At 31.8% G+C, this 15,516-nt stretch overlaps 6 protein-coding genes and 1 non-coding gene across 7 annotated transcripts; 5 read left to right on the top strand and 2 right to left on the bottom strand. All coding sequences in view use genetic code 6, as the record gives it.

Moving 5' to 3' along the window:
* Nucleotides 1–568: 568 nt before the first annotated feature.
* SS50377_24138 (uncharacterized protein) lies at nt 569–766 on the top strand (the record flags this gene model as incomplete). The annotated part of the gene is made up of 1 exon (XM_067907990.1): nt 569–766. One exon carries the CDS (start codon nt 569–571, stop codon nt 764–766), a length of 198 nt encoding a protein of 65 aa, XP_067764964.1.
* Nucleotides 767–854: 88 nt separating this feature from the next.
* SS50377_t20058 lies at nt 855–925 on the top strand. Its single transcript has one exon. It is a non-coding gene; the product is annotated as a tRNA-OTHER (tRNA).
* A 451-nt stretch (nt 926–1,376) lies between these two features.
* On the top strand, nt 1,377–1,568 carry SS50377_24137 (uncharacterized protein; the record flags this gene model as incomplete). The annotated part of the gene is made up of 1 exon (XM_067907989.1): nt 1,377–1,568. One exon carries the CDS (start codon nt 1,377–1,379, stop codon nt 1,566–1,568), a length of 192 nt encoding a protein of 63 aa, XP_067764963.1.
* Nucleotides 1,569–1,585: 17 nt separating this feature from the next.
* Nucleotides 1,586–5,905, bottom strand: SS50377_24136 (uncharacterized protein; the record flags this gene model as incomplete). The annotated part of the gene is made up of 1 exon (XM_067907988.1): nt 1,586–5,905. The coding sequence occupies one exon, from the start codon at nt 5,903–5,905 to the stop codon at nt 1,586–1,588; it is 4,320 nt and encodes a 1,439-aa protein (XP_067764962.1).
* A 119-nt stretch (nt 5,906–6,024) lies between these two features.
* Nucleotides 6,025–7,119, top strand: SS50377_24135 (uncharacterized protein; the record flags this gene model as incomplete). Its single annotated transcript, XM_067907987.1, has 1 exon — nt 6,025–7,119. One exon carries the CDS (start codon nt 6,025–6,027, stop codon nt 7,117–7,119), a length of 1,095 nt encoding a protein of 364 aa, XP_067764961.1.
* A 135-nt stretch (nt 7,120–7,254) lies between these two features.
* Nucleotides 7,255–11,346, top strand: SS50377_24134 (Fe-S protein assembly chaperone HscA domain-containing protein; the record flags this gene model as incomplete). Its single annotated transcript, XM_067907986.1, has 1 exon — nt 7,255–11,346. The coding sequence occupies one exon, from the start codon at nt 7,255–7,257 to the stop codon at nt 11,344–11,346; it is 4,092 nt and encodes a 1,363-aa protein (XP_067764960.1).
* A 20-nt stretch (nt 11,347–11,366) lies between these two features.
* On the bottom strand, nt 11,367–15,455 carry SS50377_24133 (Fe-S protein assembly chaperone HscA domain-containing protein; the record flags this gene model as incomplete). Its single annotated transcript, XM_067907985.1, has 1 exon — nt 11,367–15,455. The coding sequence occupies one exon, from the start codon at nt 15,453–15,455 to the stop codon at nt 11,367–11,369; it is 4,089 nt and encodes a 1,362-aa protein (XP_067764959.1).
* Between the last annotated feature and the right edge of the window lie 61 nt (nt 15,456–15,516).

Here is a 15,516-nt window from a genome sequence, read left to right as displayed (position 1 = left end):
AATTTTATTTTTAGTGATTTTTTATGAGGAGAAACGAGGAAAATGACGAGGAAAGTGGCTGGAATAAGAAAATAAAAATAGCATTAGTAGGTTTCTAAAGCAAATTATGGGGAAATGAATGGTTAATAATATTATTTATATGTATGTATAAAGAGAATATTACACCGATGATTTTGCTAGAGATATTGCTGTTTTTGAAGGTTAATAACGTAGGGCAGTTAGAATAGTATAGGCTGAGTCATGTTTTAATAAATTTTATGCTCAAATATTATGAAGATAAACTGGCATTTTTTACGATTAGCTAAATAATAGAGGGGAGTTTAAATATAATATATTTAATGTTATTTTGCTTTCTACACTATTTAATATTTTTTAATAATATAAGTATGTTTTAATGAACATATATATCACTATATAATATATTTTTATAAAATTTTACAAGAATTGTGATATTTAATAAATGATAGAATAATTTATTATTGAAAATATAGACAAATTATAAATTTGCAAAACTAACTAATATATTATTTTCATTTAATAATAATACTATACTTATACGTGTTTATAAATGAAACTAAAGCTCCATAATTTTAAATCACAGTATAAAAAACTACTTAGGAACTACACATTCCCACCTGTTCATATCGAATAGTTTAATGTGGATGATTCCTGCTCACGAAGAAAGCTTAAGACTCACGATACATTTTAACTGTCTCAGGTTAATATCGTTATGCATGCATTGGATTCTATAAGCTAAAGTGATTGAGTAATATATGATATAATTAATTTTGATTAAACATTCGCATAACTTTTAAAATTGAATTATGAACTAATATTAAATGAAATATCTGTAATCCCAAATGGTATAACAGCTAGCATTTCTGGTTCCGCCCAGGAGATCCGGGTTCGAGTACCGATTTGGAAGAATTTCTATTTAATCATAAATTAGGAATTGAAATTGCTATTCACATTAATCTTTTTCAGTAAAACTTATTAATTAGCCATTAAATTTTCTCACAAATTATACATTGGAAACCTTAAACTAAATCATATTTATCATATAATATTTTTATTTACTTAGATTTACATAAATATAACTATTACATAAATACTGAATGTAAGTAGAATTTTCTATTTCTATACATTGAAAAATTTCACATTAGTAATAAAACTTTTCGAAGTATATTTAAATAACTTAATTTAAATTATTATTATAGAGTAATTCCTTATATTAACATATGTTTGAATCAGTAAACTATACAAAATATTAATAATAAAAACTAAATAAATTCCTCAAACAATTATTAAACATCATTAAATTGTTTTAGGAAGTAACTTTCATCATTTAAATATTTTACTAAAAACACATAGCAAAAATGAGAATTAAACTAAAACTAAAAGACTTCAAGACCTAGCTACGCAGACACTACACTTTGCCACCAATTTAACCATAGTTAAATATCTAGCCATAAAATACTCTTTCCGTTGAAATATCTCAAAAAGATTCGTTTCAACTTTCAATTACTACAATGTCTTTAAAATCGCTTGCAGAATTAAGCATAGAGTGAAAAAACAATATTTCACTTCATTTGAACTAAACCCTCATGCTTAGCATCTACTCTCGCCTTGCAACTTCAATAGTGTCCTCGTTAACTAGCATATTGCTGATTTAAACGCTGTCTGCTACAACCTTGCTGCTCAGCAGCCGCACGTCGCTATTCTGTTCTAATATTAGTGTTTTTTCGATCCTTATCTGACTTTGCGCTAATCGCTCGAAAAACTGCTCAGTTTCGACGTTGATTTCGCTCCCAATCTACTGCTAGTCGATAATGTTAACCGACAAAGGCGAAAGTTATAGCAGTTCGGCAGAGTCAAATTCGTCATCAAAGTCCATATTTCGTTATATAATGCCGTCGCTCCCTTGCAAAAACACACCTTTTGTTCCACTTTTCCTAATGATTTCGTTCAGGAAAACATGACCACCGTTGCAGCCTACGACTAGTTTTTGATCGCAGAATTCAATTTTTTGAATATTTTTACAATTACAGGGCAGTTTGAATGTGCAATATATCTCGTTTTTGACGAAAATGAATCCTAAATTCTTGTCTGAAAATGCATAAATTGTTCCATTTTCACGTTCGTCAACAGCGAAATTTGCAGTCGTATTTCCGTCAATTTAGAAAGTTAATAGCGGAGATTGACCTTTATTCATGTCTATTTATATAAGTTCTCCGGATTTAAAGAAAATATAGCCCCAAAGTTCAGGTCGAAAGCTGGCAAAAACTTGCTAGATATAGTCATTTTTGAGTCGGATAATGTATTTTGCGATTCCTTAACCAAGCCAAAAGCAGCAAACTCCTTGCTCATCGCAGGAAATTAACTTTTTGCCAGCAGCTGAAAGTGCTATAATTGGAGATTCGTGACCTTTTAAAATAAGACTTGGTGGATTATTCATACCAGGAATGAGTGATCTAGCAATTTTAGCACCTGAAAGCAGAAGATTTTCAACAAAATTTTAGGATAATCTTCTAGAGTTGTACGAATAGAGAAGAATAAATTCTCCACAAGAAATTGCTATTAAATTTTAATAATTTACGGCGGTATTGATTCTTTCATATTTTTATGGTTTGTAATCTTTAAGAAACTCTGTAAATTCATCTGTTTAAATACCATTAGTTTGCGTAACCCCTTAAAAGCTTAAAATAAATGCTGCTTTAGCACAATTTTAAATGTTGAAAATATCTTAAATTTCAGATGTCACTAGTTTGAACAGCATAGTTTGTGCATTAGATAGATTAAGAATTAGAATTTATTTTTGATAGTCATATCCTGCAGAATCAACAGTGATTCTATCAGGAAGCTCAATTTAATAGGTGGATAATAAAGTAGTATTTACCCAATGCCTAAGATTACCTTCTACATCAACTGTTACAAAGCCTAACATCTAAGAGTCAGGTTCAAGAATTGCTTCTGTTTTTGAATAAATAAATTAAACTATTTCTTATCCAGTTTGTTAATTCCTAGAAAATACTCGTTTACGTTTAAATGTAACATTTTGTTAGTTATGTCGAAGTTCTGTTTCTACTTTTTTCATATATTAATTATAATTTAACATGTTAAAATTCTCTCTTTGTATAATCTCAGCAAACTTATGTTATAGAGGTAATTTATTGTAATTTAGTGACATTATTGATGGATCTACTGCATTATCTTAATTAACAAGAGTAAATGGTGTTTAATCGGTGATATTTTTTTGTGGTTAACATGGATTTGTTTCATCTAAAAATTTTGGTCGATGTTCTAGTTCCAGTCTATTTAAAGGTAATGGATGATAATATTTATCTTTATCTTCTTATTTTATAAATAACTTTTGAATCTGTTTCTATGGAAGTTATATATTTTCCTGGGGGGAATTATCTTAGCTTATTTAAGAAAGAAGAAGCGTATCTGTTTATTCGGGCGATTGCAATTCTTCTAGAAGAAAACTAGGTTATTTTAATGATAATCCAGGTCGTTATAAATTAATAATAGATACAACTTATACATAGTGTGCTTATGGTATAGTTTTCTCTTAAATTACCTCTTCTATTTTAATTTCTTTTTTAACTCCAATAATTTAAAATACTTTAAGCCATACGTTTCCTACAATAAGCAAGCCATTTTATTCATCCCACATGGATACACTTAAATTTTCATTCGTAAATACCTTATGAAGTTGGTTATACTATTTACTACTCCAAACTGTAATAACTCCATTACTGCAAATACTTAAAAACACCTCATATTTTTCACTAGCAAATACATTTAAAATACAACCAGAGTCATGTAATTCTTATAATAAATGCGGCTTTGATTCATAGTTATATATAGATATTTTACCATTTAGACATGAAGCAATTAATAAACTGGCAGAATAGTAAAATGTAAGATCAGAAACTTCAGTTTCAAATGCCTAGAGTTTTTCTACAACTTTAAGTGAGAACTAATCCAATGAAATAATATATCCATTTGTTAAACCTAACAGGAGCTTTTCTTAAAATATTCCCATAGTACTAAAAAACTAACCTGGAAATTCTGAAATAATATCTGAAACATCAAGATCTAGATCTACAACATTGTTTTTAAGATTTATAAAAGAAATTGACGCAGGTGCCATTACAACAGCATAGTTCATCTTTTTAAATGATTCTCCAGTTCCTGGAATATCATCTAGTTAACAGCCGGGTACGTAATCTAATATATTAAAATTTCTATCTCTACCAAAGGAATCAATTATTCTATTAATTTACAATCTAGTGATTTATCTTTCCCAAATTTATATTTTCTTAACTCCTACAGCAGTAACATTTATTTTTTCAGCTAATTCTAAACCATTTAGTTTAAGATGATAGACTAATATTTTTCCTCCAGCAGAAGATATAAATATTTTTCTTCTATGATGATCATAACACATAGCTGTTGCCCATGCATTTCCCTTACCTGATACTTTGAAATTATTAAGATCTAGTTTTCGATGTTTTTATAAATCCATTTCAATATCTGAATCAGCCTTTTCTTCATTTTCCTATTCTATAGCCATTTTTCCCACTATAGCTTACTTTTATTTATAAATTGGATGTTCTTATCCAAAAAAGTTAAAATTATTGTCTTCATCTGAAAATGCAGATTAAAATAAATCATCAAGCGATTTTTTAGACGTTGTAGTTCTAAATCTTTTCACTTTTTATGATTTAGATCTTTAAAATCCTTTACAGTCATTATAAAGTGTATAACCACCACCAGATCCATATTTACTCTCCTATGGCTTTGAAAAGTTATATATCCCACCATTAAATTTAATGGATCTCCATACTTTTTCAGGCATAGGTCTCCCTGAAGGCAGTGGTGCATCTGCTTTTCTGCAAGCAACAACTAGGTCATGGGAATAATTACTAGTATCTTATTTTAAAGGAAATGCTGCTTTATCTAGTTTTGGATCAGTTAAAGAAAATACAAGTTAGAATGGCAATTTAATTTGATCTTTTTATCTAGATTTTTCATTTTTAATATTATTTATTCCAATTTAACCATTTACAACACCAGTGAGAACCTAGATATTTTAAATTCTTTCAAGTCCTTTATTATCACTTGCAGCAGTCCAGTCTTTAACAAGACACGCCACTTCCTCATCTTTCATCCCAAACGTCATTTCCTCCAAACTTTAAAACTACATTATATCATTTAAATTTTAGGAACTCCAAAACTAAGCCAACCCATCTCTACCAGCTGTATAATAAACTCCCAGCTAAGGCACATATTAACAATTTTCAATAGTAAGTCTATGACAAAAATTATTAGGGACTTTTTTAACCTTTAATCGAACATCATTATTTGCCTAAATAATAGTAGTTTTAGTAGTAATAAAATTCAGTAGATCTAACCAAAAAATTTAGCATCCATTGAAAATTGAAATTGCTTATTCATTTAAGATATCTAATTACCCTTAACAAATTTTCTAATATAATGGATTTTATGTGAGAGGATCACCTTTACATACTTGTCCAAATACAGCAGATGATGCATATATTGGAGCATTAAGACACTATGTCATAGCACTAACAAATTCCTGAAAGTCTAATGAGTGAGATTTTTTAAGTAGAGTATTCCTGGTAGGAACAGATTTTGATCTATTATTCAATGGTCTTTATAACATAATTGGAGTTCTTAAATGCATATTAGTAGATTTAATAGATCTTGTAGTAAAATTATTAGAACGCAATAAAACAAACGGATCAATATCATCTTAAACTTTTTATTAAGTCTGCTATTTTATATATTCTTATGGATTTACTTTAGAAACAAACAATGATTCTAACATGAGTAAAGATTATGCTGATATGTTATTAAAAAGGGCTGCAATATCCATTTTCTACTAAAAATTATGTATTTATTATTATAGAATAATAATATTATAAAATCATTAGAATTATATATATATATTATTTATTATTATATATTTTTGCACAGCTTTCCGCAATTTAAAAAATGCCGCTCGATACTGCATTTTCGACTAACCAGTTCCTGTATTTCCGTGATATCAAGGAAAACCCTCTCCCGCAACCAAATACTACGTTTTCATCCCCCCACGACCCCGTTTTCTTCCAAAAATTCAATAATCATCTGAACGAATATAATGCCAAAAACCTCACGAAGGAGTCCCTACATGAGGCGCTTAACCAGCTCGATTCGCACGCAAAATCTCCCCTGGCGACCGTCGAGTTCTTCTCATCACAGGTGAACTTTAATGTCCTGAACACCTTTTTTAGGAACCCGGCGAACGCCGAATTCCGCGTAGTTATAGCCCAAATTATAGCCAATTTCACGCAAAATTACGGCTCACTCTCGGCGCTTCAGAACGCCAATTCGGAGCTTTTGGACGACTTCACGACCTTCATTCTGCAGTTCTACAACGACTTTCCGATCCTTTCACAGTGTTTTCAAGTCCTCACAGAGGACGTGAATTTGATCAAAGACTAGAAGTCAATTTTCTACGAAAAGGCACTGTAGTACATCAAGGAGTTCAGCGCCGCAAAAATCGAGGGGCTGCAGCACGTTCTAAACGCCTGCTACCTAATAGCGCGCATCAGCATCGAGACAGTCAGCGAAAGCGGAAAAATCAGTCGTGAGCTTCTAGATGTCATTAAGGCTAACCAGGATACAGGATTATTAGCGGTATCTTTTCAGTATTTGAACGATATGCTCAGTTTGGACCCTAAAAACGCTAATTTTTATATATAAGGTGACATTCTTAATCAGGCAGTTGCAGGGCTCAAAAAGTATAATTCGCTGTTTTAGGTGCAGGCATGCTTGTTTTTGGGACGTGTGATAAATCTCTGTCCATTTGTAGTTGTTTAGAACTTTAGCGGTGCAAATTTAGAACTGCTTTTAGAGGGATTGCGGCAATGCTCCAAATCAGGATACGATGAGGTAAGGCTGGCGTGCTGTTAAAGCTGTATTTTTATGGTTGATGGAGCTATGAGGAAGGATAAACGTATTTTTGTAGATATCTTGCAAACTCTCGAGGTCGAAGGTGTATAGATAGAGAGCTTACTAGAGCTTACGAGGCTTATTAATTTATGATTTGATGGTTATCATTATTTAATAGTATTTAACAATATTGAGTGATAAAACATAAATTGAAATTATATCTTAATTTGGTATAACTTGATTGATTAGCGTATAATATTATCATATTATTAACTTCCACTTTTCAAAATGAAATAAATTTGTAGCGCAGCCGCTGACTGCGGGTCCTCCCACTACAGTGTGTGCTATAGGACCACCAGTGGAACTATCCAGCTGGTTAATCTAAGATCTGAAAATGTAAGTTCTAAGTAACCATCGACTGCGTATGTCTCGATAGAATTCACTGACGTAAAGCAGCTCCCCCCAGACAGCATTTACTATGGATCATCACCACCAGATACGTTGAACTACGCATTCTTTCCTAACTGGAAGAACTACTTCTTCGATGCTGACGAGATAGTGTGCTATCCCAATGTTCCCTCAGTCCCTTCCAAGAACCACCGATCGATTCGGGTTACCTGCGCCAGTCTTTTTGAAGGGTTCATGTTCCAAGCAGTAAAAAGTGTTCGCTGCGCCTCCGGCTTGGACACCGTGGAACTAGCATTCTTAATACCAAGTGTGGCTCGCGCCCAGCACCTCGACTTCATTAAGCTTTGCGCGTAGTCGGTTGAGAAGAGAACTCCATGCAAAATAACATTGATATACGAAGGTAAAGCTGCACTGGGATCTGCTGAGGCAATAGGTGATTTTGGCGGATTTACATTCGATAAAGCCACTAAGTAAAATCACGAATCATGCAACCTGGCAGCTAGTAATATTGACAATGTAGTTGATCAATTAGTACGTGCTGATTTTGTAGACTTGCGTTTCCACAATCGCCATCTACTTTACCAAAGAATCATGGAATTGAAAAATGATTATACTAGTGGTGATGTTTTCTTAGATCTTACTGGAATTTTTGACCCGTTTCAATTCTATGGCCACTATGCCTTATATAGCTGGTTCAAAGAGCGTGGCACCACGGATGGATTTGAAAATGGAGCTAAATAATTCCTTTAAACAATACCATTCTATGAAGACGGGGAACGCTGTTGCTCATAATATTTCCATTAAAGATAAATTTCGATGACATATGTTGATTTCAGATAATAAATGCTAGAATATATTCGAAACTTTAATGATAGCTCTGAATTCAAGTTTATTAAGCCATGCCAGGAATTTAATAAACTGATAAAAATTGTATAAAACCGCAAAGTCCTTAAAAAAGTGCTAACATAGGCACTTTGTTTCGAAGACTTTAATAGTAATGAACGTATAGTGTGTATTTGTTAGCAACTAGTATCCAGCCATTCTTAATAATATCAGTCTTTATTATATAAAGCTGTCGCTGACATATCTTTATAATAATGGAAAAAACGACTTAACTCTAATTTTTTAATTATTATGGGCGAATTTCAAAGCTAAACAATTATAGAGAGTTATAAATTCAGTAATGATAAAATTGGAATAAGTTTACCTTCTGGTATTTACCAGCAAATATGTACAGCTGTCTGTGCTTAGCTAGCAAATAACTTTGGTTTATTTCTTCAATCAAATAAATGCAAAACATTTAAAATTACTGGAGGATTTTCTTAAAGTCCATTTTTACTAAACTAATTAGCTCAAAATTCATATATCTAACAAATTACCAAGAAAAGCAAGGATAGTTTGATATAACATATTAAAAAATCTCTCATTATTCCTCCTTATGAGATTGTTAAAAATGCAATTGGTATGAAATAGTCTATGACAGATTCCGAAAATTTAATATATAAACACTACTATCTAAATATTGATAAAAGTGGTAATTTAAAGTATGAAGAGGTGAATGTTACTACTTCGCACAAGAATCGAGTCTGCATTGACGAGGGAACATCTGGATCACTGTTAAGCTATATACCAGCGGGTCATAAGTACACAGATGATATGACTATCAATGATTTACCTGCATAACAGGATAGGATCCGTAAGATAGATGATGTTGAGTTTAAAGCTGGCACTAAAACTCCTTCATTTTGCGTGGTAGATATTCCAGCAGCCTATTAGCTAGCCACGTCTGGACTTTCGTTATAACATAGCGAAGATTTATCCAATTACCAATAAGTGTTCGATAAATATTTTACATTATAGATGCTTCCAATTTCCGATATTCGTAGAATATTTCTTTTTGGAAATGTTAATAAAGATGCCTTATCTGAATAGTTATTATCTAATAATCATGATGATGCAACACTGGTATAGAGTTCAAAGCCTATGAGTGCAAAGGAAAAGTTACTACGCAAAAAGTAAGAGGCACAAGCAAAATAAGAAGTTGAACCAGAACCAAAGTCAACCTCAGTCGAAGAGGTTGGGCAAAAGCTCACTGCAAAATAAAAGATGGCACTAGCAAAGTTATAAAAGACGTAACAATAGACTACGGATGTATCACCGTCAACTAGTGGGGTCCATATTAATGAGTTCCTTATTGTAGATTATTGGAAGAGATATTTGTATCAAAACTAGCAAGTCTAATATCCATTAAACCCATAGATAGTGTAACGTTATACATTTAATGGTCAGTCTATAGAACTAAAATTACCAGTTGCATATTTCTATATTTCTCATCTTTCTCATTTTTATCATACTTTTATATAGGACTAAGGTGATATGGTAAGTTATTACAATTAGCTTGGTCTTACGCTTACAGTTCCTTGCGCGGCAAAATAGTAGCATTTAACTTTTTTGCGAGAGTGTTGTAGAGTAGCGAATCTTCCTGATGATATAGTTTTTGTATATGAACCAAATTCAGCATTTTCTTTTATTTTTCATTAAGATCGACTTCGTGGTACCAATATATTTAAGGATGGATACGTTATTGTAGTTGATGTTGGCGGTGGAACTACAGATGTATCGCTGCTGAAGGTAGATACAGAAGGTGGTACATTTAATGTTATTAATTTTTATGAAATCAACTATGCAGGAAATAATGTCATAGACAAAGTTTTTGAGAACCTTGGTGTATAATCAGGACTGCTACAGTAACTTAGTTCAGGAACAAGATCACAATTTCGTGAGTCTGTGAAATCTTAAATTGAGCTTCTAACAGTATTAAACTCTTCTGATAGAAATGTTGAAGAGGTTATTATCGTCATAGAAAGTAAGAAAAACAAAACTTCAGATGCTGAAAATTTGGCTTTAGAATAATTATATGCGATACTTGATGGCTTGTCATCATGTTATAATGATTCAGAATAGAGATTAGTAAAAATTAGGGAGTATTAAATTAGCTCAAAGTTGTTTTATGATTCTATTGGTTTTGTTTAGTAATAGATTTAAGAAAGGACGTTAGATTTTTCTGATCTAAATAGAATACTTGAAACAAATTATAAGGTATAAATAGTCTGTGCTGGTGGAATGGGTTCATCTTTAAGCTTTAGATCCAGTTTTACGGAAAAAATTAAAACATTAAAATATAGTTACATAAAATTATAAGAGACTCCCAATTTCTAATCTGCTATTGCCAGAGGTGGATTATTCTTAAAGTCTGAAAAAGACTATGTTGATTTTGGTGCTCCGTTTATACAAAGGGGCAGTGAGGAAGAGGAAAAATTCATTAAATAGAGCAAAATTTTATGTGAAAGTAAATTACAAATTATAACATTTAGAAATGCTGGTTTATAGTCACAATATTAGAAAACAGATATCATTTAAGGTGGATAACGATGGACTTAATAAACAGCTAATAATTTTGTATAGTGCTGGAATAAAGGCATTGAATTTATAATTCATGTTAATCATACATACTCAATTTTTGGATTAACAGATCATTATTTTTACTTAGTCAGAATTCCTATAGAAGATGTGAATCTATTACATCCTAATGAAACTATAACATAAATGGGTGTACCTTAATTTGTATATTCGATTGAAACGTATATATAAAAGCCTCTTACTACACTTTTAGTGGGATAAGGAGAAGATTCGATGAAAAAACCATTTTGCAATATTTGTTTCACTGTTAATATTGCTGGTGATTCGAAACTTAAAATAACATAAAATTTTAATCTATTTAGATATATACCACTAGATATGAAAGGATTTAAATTAGATTCTGAAAATGGGGAAAAATTTATTACTGACACAATTTATTACCCGAAGTTAGCATAATTTATTTCTGATTTATAGGCCTAACATGATAACTCTCTTGTTATTTTTAATAAATGTGTTGTTTAATTACCAGGATAACATTGGAAAATTATTTGAGATTAATGATTTATTTTCATTCACTTAAGTTTCCACTTCTATATAGGTAACTTTAAAACACATTTTTTACATAGTATTGTATGTTTACCATAATTTTTTTTAACATTATCTATATACTGTACTAAATTATGATATACACAACATTATGAAATAAATATTTTCCCTTTTTCCTTTTCAAGCTATAATGATTATAAATCTACAGGAAAATATCTAAACAAGTTAAAATTGGAAGTTATACAAGTCGAAGAGTTTTTTAAACTAACATCTACAGTTAGTGCAGCAAAAGGTCTCTTGTCTTTATCAATATCAGTTAAAATGTTTAATATATTATCAGGTTTTGAAAGTGTAATATTAATATCATACAAATACTAAACCCAACCAGCAGGTGTACTATTTTCTTATGGGTGTAGCAAGTTAATATATTCGAGAGGGACTTGGCATAAATAAAAATAATTTGATGTGGTTCCTATGACAGACCATTTATGTTCAACATGAACAGCAAAGGAAATTCCATTATATGAGGAAGTAGCTGTAATATTAACATCACCTTAAGACCATCTTTTACCAGATTCTATAAACGTTGATTTTTGAATACTGAGAGCTAGTTAAATATATCTGAAAGTAAGAATATGAACAGTAGATTTCATAAGAATTTCATTGTTATCGATGAATTTTTCCTCTTCCTCACTGCCCCTTTGTATAAACGGAGCACCAAAATCAACATAGTCTTTTTCAGACTTTAAGAATAATCCACCTCTGGCAATAGCAGATTAGAAATTGGGAGTCTCTTATAATTTTATGTAACTATATTTTAATGTTTTAATTTTTTCCGTAAAACTGGATCTAAAGCTTAAAGATGAACCCATTCCACCAGCACAGACTATTTATACCTTATAATTTGTTTCAAGTATTCTATTTAGATCAGAAAAATCTAACGTCCTTTCTTAAATCTATTACTAAACAAAACCAATAGAATCATAAAACAACTTTGAGCTAATTTAATACTCCCTAATTTTTACTAATCTCTATTCTGAATCATTATAACATGATGACAAGCCATCAAGTATCGCATATAATTATTCTAAAGCCAAATTTTCAGCATCTGAAGTTTTGTTTTTCTTACTTTCTATGACGATAATAACCTCTTCAACATTTCTATCAGAAGAGTTTAATACTGTTAGAAGCTCAATTTAAGATTTCACAGACTCACGAAATTGTGATCTTGTTCCTGAACTAAGTTACTGTAGCAGTCCTGATTATACACCAAGGTTCTCAAAAACTTTGTCTATGACATTATTTCCTGCATAGTTGATTTCATAAAAATTAATAACATTAAATGTACCACCTTCTGTATCTACCTTCAGCAGCGATACATCTGTAGTTCCACCGCCAACATCAACTACAATAACGTATCCATCCTTAAATATATTGGTACCACGAAGTCGATCTTAATGAAAAATAAAAGAAAATGCTGAATTTGGTTCATATACAAAAACTATATCATCAGGAAGATTCGCTACTCTACAACACTCTCGCAAAAAAGTTAAATGCTACTATTTTGCCGCGCAAGGAACTGTAAGCGTAAGACCAAGCTAATTGTAATAACTTACCATATCACCTTAGTCCTATATAAAAGTATGATAAAAATGAGAAAGATGAGAAATATAGAAATATGCAACTGGTAATTTTAGTTCTATAGACTGACCATTAAATGTATAACGTTACACTATCTATGGGTTTAATGGATATTAGACTTGCTAGTTTTGATACAAATATCTCTTCCAATAATCTACAATAAGGAACTCATTAATATGGACCCCACTAGTTGACGGTGATACATCCGTAGTCTATTGTTACGTCTTTTATAACTTTGCTAGTGCCATCTTTTATTTTGCAGTGAGCTTTTGCCCAACCTCTTCGACTGAGGTTGACTTTGGTTCTGGTTCAACTTCTTATTTTGCTTGTGCCTCTTACTTTTTGCGTAGTAACTTTTCCTTTGCACTCATAGGCTTTGAACTCTATACCAGTGTTGCATCATCATGATTATTAGATAATAACTATTCAGATAAGGCATCTTTATTAACATTTCCAAAAAGAAATATTCTACGAATATCGGAAATTGGAAGCATCTATAATGTAAAATATTTATCGAACACTTATTGGTAATTGGATAAATCTTCGCTATGTTATAACGAAAGTCCAGACGTGGCTAGCTAATAGGCTGCTGGAATATCTACCACGCAAAATGAAGGAGTTTTAGTGCCAGCTTTAAACTCAACATCATCTATCTTACGGATCCTATCCTGTTATGCAGGTAAATCATTGATAGTCATATCATCTGTGTACTTATGACCCGCTGGTATATAGCTTAACAGTGATCCAGATGTTCCCTCGTCAATGCAGACTCGATTCTTGTGCGAAGTAGTAACATTCACCTCTTCATACTTTAAATTACCACTTTTATCAATATTTAGATAGTAGTGTTTATATATTAAATTTTCGGAATCTGTCATAGACTATTTCATACCAATTGCATTTTTAACAATCTCATAAGGAGGAATAATGAGAGATTTTTTAATATGTTATATCAAACTATCCTTGCTTTTCTTGGTAATTTGTTAGATATATGAATTTTGAGCTAATTAGTTTAGTAAAAATGGACTTTAAGAAAATCCTCCAGTAATTTTAAATGTTTTGCATTTATTTGATTGAAGAAATAAACCAAAGTTATTTGCTAGCTAAGCACAGACAGCTGTACATATTTGCTGGTAAATACCAGAAGGTAAACTTATTCCAATTTTATCATTACTGAATTTATAACTCTCTATAATTGTTTAGCTTTGAAATTCGCCCATAATAATTAAAAAATTAGAGTTAAGTCGTTTTTTCCATTATTATAAAGATATGTCAGCGACAGCTTTATATAATAAAGACTGATATTATTAAGAATGGCTGGATACTAGTTGCTAACAAATACACACTATACGTTCATTACTATTAAAGTCTTCGAAACAAAGTGCCTATGTTAGCACTTTTTTAAGGACTTTGCGGTTTTATACAATTTTTATCAGTTTATTAAATTCCTGGCATGGCTTAATAAACTTGAATTCAGAGCTATCATTAAAGTTTCGAATATATTCTAGCATTTATTATCTGAAATCAACATATGTCATCGAAATTTATCTTTAATGGAAATATTATGAGCAACAGCGTTCCCCGTCTTCATAGAATGGTATTGTTTAAAGGAATTATTTAGCTCCATTTTCAAATCCATCCGTGGTGCCACGCTCTTTGAACCAGCTATATAAGGCATAGTGGCCATAGAATTGAAACGGGTCAAAAATTCCAGTAAGATCTAAGAAAACATCACCACTAGTATAATCATTTTTCAATTCCATGATTCTTTGGTAAAGTAGATGGCGATTGTGGAAACGCAAGTCTACAAAATCAGCACGTACTAATTGATCAACTACATTGTCAATATTACTAGCTGCCAGGTTGCATGATTCGTGATTTTACTTAGTGGCTTTATCGAATGTAAATCCGCCAAAATCACCTATTGCCTCAGCAGATCCCAGTGCAGCTTTACCTTCGTATATCAATGTTATTTTGCATGGAGTTCTCTTCTCAACCGACTACGCGCAAAGCTTAATGAAGTCGAGGTGCTGGGCGCGAGCCACACTTGGTATTAAGAATGCTAGTTCCACGGTGTCCAAGCCGGAGGCGCAGCGAACACTTTTTACTGCTTGGAACATGAACCCTTCAAAAAGACTGGCGCAGGTAACCCGAATCGATCGGTGGTTCTTGGAAGGGACTGAGGGAACATTGGGATAGCACACTATCTCGTCAGCATCGAAGAAGTAGTTCTTCCAGTTAGGAAAGAATGCGTAGTTCAACGTATCTGGTGGTGATGATCCATAGTAAATGCTGTCTGGGGGGAGCTGCTTTACGTCAGTGAATTCTATCGAGACATACGCAGTCGATGGTTACTTAGAACTTACATTTTCAGATCTTAGATTAACCAGCTGGATAGTTCCACTGGTGGTCCTATAGCACACACTGTAGTGGGAGGACCCGCAGTCAGCGGCTGCGCTACAAATTTATGTCATTCTAACTATATAATACATACCAACATATAATAATAAGTAAAACATTAATTAATTTAATATG

Source organism: Spironucleus salmonicida, chromosome 4 (assembly GCF_000497125.1).
Source record: "Spironucleus salmonicida strain ATCC 50377 chromosome 4, whole genome shotgun sequence".
NCBI lineage: Eukaryota > Fornicata > Diplomonadida > Hexamitidae > Spironucleus > Spironucleus salmonicida.
This window is presented reverse-complemented; position numbering and strand designations above follow the sequence as displayed.